Genomic DNA, 9,436 nt, shown 5'->3' with positions numbered 1-9,436 from the left:
CACCCAGTCATGCTACCGACCAGTTGACAATTATTCTGATTAGTTGCAACATGTTCCTCCCGCTGTTTCTTATAAATAGAAACTTGTCTTTTCAAGCCTTTTCTTGCCCCCATCCCAACTTTTTTTAGACCCGTTTCTGCTATCAAATACAAGACAAGCTAATATTTCCCCTGAAATAGTTAAACACGTCTCATTTGAATGAAATATCGGTCTATGAGATTTGCTAATCATTGCATTCCGTTTTGATTTGCATTTAAATACCTACAAACTTGTCAGGAACGGGGAGTTGAGTGTTGCGTTGAACTGTGACATCAGGAGAAATGCACTTTTAATCCGTGTTTAATGCAGCTTTGTAAGGTGCACGTTGTATAGTATTTTCTATCAGTATTCAGACATCTCAGGAGTTCACCGGGCAGCTGCTTGTGCTCGGGGGTCAGTGCTTATGTATCCAATAACAATTTGAAGAGGTCATTGGAGCAGTTCCCAGTAACGGTTCGAACCTTAATTACCAACACTTAATCCTGTGCAGTCAAGTTTAAGGTAATTTACTTCTCTCTCTCTCTCTGAGTGTGTCTGTTTGAGAGAGAAAGAGAGAGAGAGAAACAGAGAGAAGGGGCTGCAATTTTCTTCAGCTTCAAAGTTGCGTGTTCATTCAACGGGAGTCGCTCAGCTGATGAAGAATCACACTTCTCCACTTGCCCACCGTGCTAAGGTTCCACCCTCACAATCCCCCTCTTCGCTCTATTCGCTCATCAGAAGTGCTTTATCTTTCTTTCTTTTTTTCCTGCTGCAACATGAGCGCTGAGTGCAGCAGCTACCACAACACCGACGGTGTCTATGTCCAGGGTTTCTCCTGCCCCAAACCGGGAAACGCTGCTTTTGCGGTCTACTGTTGTGGATTTAATGATATGAAATATTGCTGTGATGATCCCAGCAGTTTTTTTCCCTATGAGTACGGATACATGTGGTGGCTGAGGTAAGTGTTCTCTGTCTTATTCGACATAGCTTTCAAAGATTTGCAAGGCTAAGCTGCGCAATGCATGCTTACTTTATCAGCTGATTAAGTTGATGAAATAAGGCTGTCTTAAAAAAAATGTTCCCACCACTTTTTTTAATGGTATAAACTGATTTGTGAGGCAGCCAGAGGGCCAAAGAGCTTGATAATGGCAAATAATCTTTCTTCTTAATTAGCCATCTCCTTATTCATGAAAGTCTGATGAGAGAGAGAAACCATTGTTTTTCATGCTCCTTCAGTTTGATGGTTTTGAGCAGTTTCCCTCCCTTTTTTTCTATAAGGAAAGAAAATATCCAACAGTTGCTAATTAAAGCAGAATTTAAAAAAAAAAAAAAAGAAAGAAATTGTCATTGTGTAAGTTACCCAGTAAGCTGGTTTTCAAGGTGATGTTCATTAGTTCTTCTTTTATCTTACAAGTAAGTATGTTAGTTTTAACTGAAGGTGTAGGCTATGGAATCTTAGCCTACGGTGCATCATGAAATGCTGTTTTCTCACTGAGTTTCATGCAATGCCTCACCTCACCCTCCCTAACCACAGATACATGTTTCCAAATTGAAAAACCTCTCTCCTCTCCTTTTCTCTCATTTCCTCTCCTGTCAGTGTTGGTGCTCTGGTAGGTTTGTCTATTGCGGCAGTCGTCCTTCTTGCCTTTCTCATTACGGTTTGTGTCCTCTGCTACCTTTTCATCGTCACCAAACCCAGTCGTCTTGACAATGGCCTACCCCTCCGAGCACCAGGTCAGGATGTGTGCATGCTATGTAGGGCTCCTTTTCAGTAGCCTACACAACAGATACTTTTCACTGAGTGCTCCTTTCTGAAAGCATTAGATTATGAGCAGTCTGAGCGTTTTCTAGAAATGAAACATTTTCCTCTGTGTGTGTTACTGTGCATTTTCCAAAAACATGTTGAAGTAGAGACTACACTGCATTGTAGTCACAACCGCTAAGTGAGTTTCCTCACCGCATCCATCATGGAAAATATTATCTTTATGAACTAGATACTGATTACTTGTTTGGAGAGCTTCAAATATGAAAATGTATGTGTGTGAGCAAAGCAAAAAGTGGAAAGGTAATGTATTGTACACTAGTCAACCATAACATACAGACCCTACCTAGGTACTCATGTTGCCCTGATCAGTAAGAACACAGACAAAGAACATCTGAGAGTGTCCTGGAGTGTCTGGTTGGTCTCTATTCAAGAAAAGAACCCACTAAGATGGAAAATCTATCATAGACTCACAAGGGGAGGTGAAATTGCGTCTTATGAAAATAAAATTCAAAGCCACAGCTGCACACATTTTGCAGTTTGAGACTTTCAGGAAGTGCACTTAATGTAAGTAATTTAAGTTTTTTTTGGAGCTCCACATCTTCCACAACTGTCTGTGTGCTTTTCAGCAGGAGATTCCAGTGAGGGACCAAGTCATATGACAGTGAGCAGTGCCTCCGGTCTGCAGGGATTCAGGAAACACTTAATGAGCAGGAAAGTGGACTCGGATAACGAGTCGTCAGATCCCGAGCGCCTTTTCCAGAGGTGTTTCACAGCTACAGTTACAGGTGTGAAAGTTGAAAGTCCCTCGTAGACCACTGAGAAACTTCTTGCTAAAAGAAGAAGACCAGCAGCCCACAGATTGAGATAAGAGGCAAATTTGAAAGCAACTAGGGTTTCCAGTGGGAGGAGACATGATGTGCTGTACAGTGAAGTGATGGTGATGGAGGGCGTTGTCTACAATGTAAATGCAGTGACGAGTGAAAAAAAAAATTCTCTACTTCTCATGGCTCGTCATGAGTGGAAGTGAACAATCCATCTTCTTGGAATCAAATACATTCTTTGTCATTAGCAAGAGCTGAGCCATTAAAGCATATGCCATGGCCGGACAAGTATCTCAGCCCTGTTTATGTTCTGAATGCACACTATTACATATGTGCACATAAGGATGATCCTGAAGATGTGAAAGAAAAGAAGGCTAGTTACACCAAAACAACTAAAGAGTCTGTGCAGTAAGTGCTTGAAATCAAATTGGACCCTCAAGGTTTGAGCTTTTGATTTGAATCTTATCTCAGGGACTCAACGATGGGGCTTTCCCAACAAACATAAAAAAGTTGTTTGTTCAGATGCCTAAAATTATGTTAATGTTTACATATGCCTGACAAACATCCTCATGTAAATGTCCTAATAATGAATGGGGGCTGAATGGGATTGTCAGACATTTCCAACTCAAGCATTTTTTTCTCCCACAAACAGTCAACAATGGTTTCTATTATTCATTATGACGTTGTTTTTCACCCAACTTAACCAATTGTGTAACTCCTTTTTAGCATGTTTATTAACATTAATGAAATTGGTGTGATGCTAAGGGGCTGTGACAGAATATACTCCGGTCACGAGGTTAGGATGTTGCCAGTCAGCTGATCGTGTGGAGAATGAGCAAATGACTGTGAAACACGAATACAACCGACAAGAACAGCCTCAGAGCTCTGGCTGAGTCAACACCATGCTTCAAGGGATTTTGTCACTGAAAGTAAATACATCTCTGAGCAGAAGTTAGCCGCACATATAGAGAAACACTACAACGACACTACTACAACACCAACCACCAAGGTGCTGTGGTGGCAGATCCAGTACATGCAAGTGCACAGATCTGGTGAATCTTTTCTTCTTTTGTAATGTTCTTTGCTGTATTTCACCACCTTTAGCTGCATGTACCATGAGAGAAATTGAATTGTGGTTCTTTTTCAGGCAATATGTTGGCATGGATTCTCAGTCATCCAGTTCATGGTAATCCTAAAAGCTTGAATAAATGGAACTGGACTTCTCTGATCTTGAAGACATTTAACCTCTCATTCTAAAGACTTTTTCAGTTTCTAAACTAGATGATGGGGGTATCAGCTTATGAGCTTTGTCTCTCCTCCCAAGGCAGTTTCACAACCATCCACACCTTGGATCCTGTGACCAAAACTTTCTATTTTAGACAGGTGGACAATCTGTAGGCGAGAATGACACAAACATTGACACATGTGACTGTAATGACCCGCCAAGTGTGAACGACCCCTCTCTGCTTTTAAGATTATACTCCCCACCATCTAGTTTAGAACTAGAGTAACCTTTCGGATGAGAAGTGAAGTACAGTTCCCCTTATTCAAGCTCTTAAGATTCTTTTTCAGCGTATTATTGACTGTAGGATTTTGGGCCTGTGAAAAGCCTTTAAACTCACACAAACTCCACTCTTTAGAATTAAATAGATGAGTTGTATTAAGAAACATATTTTAAACATGACATGGTAGTCTCTATGTGTGCTTGTTCCTTTGAAATCCCAATCAATGTTTAGGTGCTTTCAAATGAAATGTTGTGGGTTTTTTTGTCAACTTTGTCAAACAAATATATTGTCTTGTTGTGGGATGTTAAATGTTAACATGATAACAGATGTAGTGAGACATCAAGCATCAATGTCATCATGTAAGGAGACATCGGGCATTAGCTGAACCACATATTGACATGCAATGAGACATTGATTTCGGCACCATCACATGAGCTGGGAACCTGTAGGGAAGCGAATAAGGCAAAAAGCAGTCACTGTACATTTTCTGAGCATTCATTTTGAGACTGCAATGTCTTGCGACTGTAATGAGGTCAGTTTGAAATACTCACTGACAAGTCTGCAGAAGCTTGTTCAAGGAGAAGCATTATAGCAGGATAACAAGCCAAAGTACACCACCAAAGTCTTTGCCTCTGGGGTAACTTTAACGCAAATGTTGAGGAAAATAGTCTAACAATCAAAGAAAACTGAAGAAAATGTTTTTGGAGTGCGTCAGAACACTGATATTCTCAACAGTGAGAAGGATTGACTCCGTCTACAGTTGTAGAAAGGTGAAGACGTTGTGAATAATTACACATTTAAGTGATACTGTACAGGAGTGTAGTCACCCGTGTTATGTACTGTAAAATGATAAAAAAAGTAAAAGGTGTCCTGCTTAAAATTACACTGCATAGTAAATAGCTCCGCTATGACTCAGCTAATGTTGAAAAAGAATGGACTGAAACTTTTCACGTGGGCATAACGCTGACTTAACATGGCCTTAACATTTCCAAATTAGAGAAAGATGTCATATTTTGAAAACAAAATTGGCCAGTTTTCTAAGTTTGTTGGAAATTTTGAATACCTATCAATATAAAAGAAGATAACTTTTGAACAAATAAACATTTCATTTGTAGCTTCTAGGCAGAAAGCTCCTGTTGTACTTGTGTTTATCACTTTATTATGATTTGGAGAATGTATGCTCTGCTATATCTGGCCATGGTTTGCATTTCAAAGAGTGAAACAGGAACCAGAGAGAAATGAAAATTTCTTTTCATCTCATGTCCATGTATGCGTGATGACAGTGTTTTTTAAATGCATTCCATGAATATATGCAGTGATTTATTCACAGAATTCTCGAAAAAGTGTCAATGAAATCTGAACCAAAATCTGGCTCTTTTGCACTGAGAGATCAAACCCCGTCGAAGATGTCATGTTGTGAAAAAATCATTAGGCGAGCTCCAACTAAACATCATTTTCATTGAAAGAGATTTTTGATCCACTTTCCTACTAATCATTTTGTAAGTTTAACATGGAGACGTGTAATTCAATTAACTTCACTGTGTTTGTAATAAACACATTCATTTGAGCAACTCTGATGAAGAAGCTTTTTTTTAAGGCTCTCTCTCTATGCTCCAAGCTGCTTTGAGAAAAAAAAAAGATTAGATAGATCCATTAGACTTAAAGTTCGACTGCTCATATTTGTTACCTGCTTTTAGGATCTTATTTTCTCTTCAGTGTCCTGGAAAGTAAGCAGGAGCATTTATGAAAAAATCTGATTGAGTCAGAAGTGTAATTCTGGAAGGGGCTTCAACAGGCTCACTTATAGAACCGTTGTTAGCATCCCCCTGATTAGCACTACTCACCGTTGTGTTCATCCCCCTGAATAGCACTACTCACTTGTATTAAAAAGCAGTTTTGATCTTTCTTTTTTCAGGGAACAGATAAAAATCAATGCACATGTTGGCAGAGTTTATAATGAATGCTAACACAATTTAAGAAGCTAATAAAAAATCAAAGGTTTTGCTTCCTTCTGAGTGAAAGGAAAGCCAAGAGAGATCAAGGACCAATTATCAATATCATCAATATGGCAAAACTGAAAAACAAAGCTATTGTAAATGATTGTTCTGGTGTTCACCAGTTGGTCCTAGAGGTTTGCTTTACCATGTGTAGAGGCAACAATTTGGTCTATTGTTTCAAGAATTTTAGTTTCTTTCTTCACAGTCCTTTAAGTAAAATTATATACAGTCATTGTTTGTTTGGTTTAGATTTTATGCTAGAAAATGTATAATGTAACACTGTATTTCAGATAAAGCATGGCCATCGTTTTTAGTGTTTTGGTATTATGGGATTGTCTGATTCGATTTGTTGTATCCGTTAATTTTTGCTGAATCCTTCCCAGCTTTATCAAAAGATGTGACTAAGGGTGGAAACAGCCCTGAAGCAGGGCTCGAAGTTGGGGGCAAAGTGCGTCTTTGTAACAAATTTAAGTGACTGTCTGCATGCTCTGCTTCTATATGTCTTAATTGATGTGATCAACCTGTATATACCACAGTTCCCTTTGTGTCTCATTATTTTGGTTCGCTTACAAACATGTTGCCAATTTTCTATTTATGCAATTTTTTCTGTAAAATAAATAACACAATCAAATTTGTTTGTTTTTGTGTGTGTAAAATGTGAATATATATATATATATATGTATACATATATGTATAGGATCTTGCAATTAATAAAAAAAAATCAGAATCAGCTTCAAACAGTCCCTGCACTGAAAGTGGAAAGTGTTGGTGGGAGCTGATTAAAAAGAAAAAAAAAACATCCACCATCTGAGATGAAAGGACTTCACACTTAAAGCTGATGTGAGCAGAGAAACCAGTGCTAATTTAATAGATTACAGTTTGCTTTGAGTTTGTCACTTTGAAGTCGCTGTTTCTTCCACTGCAAATGTCTTCTTAATCTTTGTGGCTGGTTGAAAGATCTAGTTCATGAATTGTCACATTTTCGAAAAAGCCATACATAGAATAGAATAGAATAGAATAGAAAATACTTTATTCATCCCCATGGGGGAAATTCAAATTGTCATATAGCTCAATTAAAATATTTAAAATGATTGTATGTTAGAACAGAAATAATAATAGTAATAATAATAATAATGAATACATTTGAGAAGAACATGTCAGCAGTCACTGTTAAAAAGCCTTATGGCTGTGGGGACAAAGGACCTCCTGAACCTCTCAATCCTACAGTGCAGTGATATGAGCCTCTCACTGCAGCTGCCCCTCTGTCCTGCCAGGATGCTGTGGAGAGGATGTTTATTGTTCATCATCACAGAATATAATTTCCACCTCATCTGCTGTCAAGTTTCCTGCATATCAGAGAACTGGCTATTTTCACCAGTTTGTCCAGGTGCCTACAGTTTTGTCTGTAGTGCCACTCCTCCAGCAGACTGTATAGAACAGTGCACTCTCAATGACAGTGGGATAAAACATGCACATTATGTCACCGCAGACATTGAAGAACCTGAGCCATCTCAGGAAGAAGAGATGGCTCTGTCCCTTCCTGTACAGTGTATCTATGTTGGCAGACCAGTCCAGTTTATTGTCCAGTACCACCCCCAGGTATTTGTAGGTCTGCACAGTCTCCATCTCCTCTTCGTCTGGCTGGTGTTTTAGATCTCCTGAAATCCACCAACAGCTCTTTGGTCTTGGTGTTCAGGAGAAGACAGTTCTTTTTGGTCCAATCAGTCTTCCACACCTATGTTTATCTGTTAGGCAATTTGAAGGGGGTCAAGATCCTCAGCACCTGAAGTGTCATGCGACGGACAAGGAGCTGTTAAAGGTCTTCATTATGTGAGATGTCAAAGCCACCGGTCTGAAGTCATTCAGCTCCTCCAGTCTCCCTAATTCTTCCACAGCACCCGGGACTTTTTCCATCTGAAGGCTGATATTGAAGAGCCTCTGAAGAGGGACTGCTAGCTGTCCTGCACAGTCATTCAGAAGCCTTGGACACACTCCTTTTCACTCCCACCTCCTCTGTAGTTATAGACAGGGGGAGCTGCTGTGGTTGTAGCGGAGGGATGGCAGCAGAAGTGATGGTGGTGTCAGTCACAGAGAAGGGGGTGCAGCTGGGCAGAGGAGGCCTGGCGATGGGAGCAGCGGCAGAGGTGGTGGTGCAGCTGGGCAGAGGAGGCCAGACAGTGGGAGCAGCTGCAGAGGAGGCCAAACGGTGGAAACTGCTGCAGATGTGGAGGTACTGCTGGTCCAAGGTGGTCTGGTGATGGGAACTACTGCAGAGGTGGAGGTACAGCTGGGCAGAGGAGGAGGAGCCTAACGATGGGAGCCGCCTCAGAGATTAGATATATTAGATACAGATTACCAAACATGGCAATTATGGTAACAAAAGTTAAAGCTGGTATTTTTTGATTCACTTTTTTCTTTTTGAGTCTTTACTGCTCAGAGCTCCATTTCCCTCCTCCAAGCATTCCTTACCAACCCTGGTGACACATAGCATGCAGTGTTCTGACTGGTAACGGTAAGTGTACTGCATGGGTCAAGTAGCAGAATTCATTAAATTTTTCAAGCCTTGCTGGAGATAAGTAATTTATGTACAGTTGTAATTCATCAAGTCAAGCTAACCTAAAGCAATTCTCTTTTCAGCTTGCACCCTCCTCAGCCCAGCTGCTGTTAGATTTGACAGTTAAGTAAGCTTGATTTGTCGTGTCTTAGGAAATAGATGGCTCCCCACTACCACTGTCACACCAGTCCTGACAGCCGTCACTGGGCAAGAGGCGAGGTACAACCTGGATAAATCGACAGTCCATCACAAAAAAACAGAATTCATAAACCAACATTTAATTCACAACAGAATATCGGAAATGTCAAATTTTGAAAATGAGACATTTTACTACTTCATGAAAAATTATTAACAAATTTTCCTCTATTATGAAGTCATGCTGTTTTAACAGATGCAGTGTGTGGTTTAGCATTGTCTTGCTGACATATACAATACCTTCCCTGAAAAAGATGTCATCTGGATTGGAGCATGCGTTACTCTAAAACCTTTTTTATACCTTTGAGCATTGATGGTGCCTTTCCAGATGTACAGTTCCATAGGCACAAATGCATCCCTATACCATCAGAGATGTAGGCTTGTGCTGATACCAAATAAGATGGTCCCTTTCCTGTTTTACTTCAGAAGATGCGGTGTCCATTATTTCCAATATAAATTGCAAACTTTTGAATTGTCTGACCACTGAACAGCTTTCCAATTTGTCAGTCCATTTTAAAGAAGCTTTGGTCCAGAGAAGACAGCAGTGACACACATTGCCAATTGTAACTGATTCCCTCCTT

General features: G+C 40.0%; 1 protein-coding gene across 1 annotated transcript; it reads left to right on the top strand.

Annotated features, from left to right (window-relative positions):
* Nucleotides 1-775: 775 nt before the first annotated feature.
* Nucleotides 776-3,143, top strand: LOC140268829 (protein shisa-like-2A). Its single transcript, XM_072363817.1, has 3 exons — nt 776-976; nt 1,616-1,752; nt 2,410-3,143. Exons 1-3 carry the CDS (start codon nt 795-797, stop codon nt 2,592-2,594), a joined length of 504 nt encoding a protein of 167 aa, XP_072219918.1. The 5' UTR covers nt 776-794; the 3' UTR covers nt 2,595-3,143.
* The last annotated feature ends 6,293 nt before the right edge of the window (nt 3,144-9,436 follow it).

Source organism: Leuresthes tenuis, unplaced genomic scaffold, assembly GCF_036924035.1.
Source record: "Leuresthes tenuis unplaced genomic scaffold, fLeuTen1.0.hap1 SCAF_14, whole genome shotgun sequence".
NCBI classification, from domain to species: Eukaryota; Metazoa; Chordata; class Actinopteri; order Atheriniformes; family Atherinopsidae; genus Leuresthes; species Leuresthes tenuis.
The sequence above is the reverse complement of the archived record's forward strand: the minus strand, read 5'-3'. Positions and strand labels throughout refer to the sequence as shown.

Excerpts from the sequence above, each read along its gene's own strand:
- LOC140268829 (XM_072363817.1), top strand. The coding sequence starts at position 795 with ATGAGCGCTGAGTGCAGCAGCTACCACAACACCGACGGTGTCTATGTC. Across the intron at positions 977-1,615 it reads GGATACATGTGGTGGCTGAG|TGTTGGTGCTCTGGTAGGTT; the intron begins GTAAGTGTTCTC and ends CTCTCCTGTCAG. Across the intron at positions 1,753-2,409 it reads CCTACCCCTCCGAGCACCAG|CAGGAGATTCCAGTGAGGGA; the intron begins GTCAGGATGTGT and ends TGTGCTTTTCAG.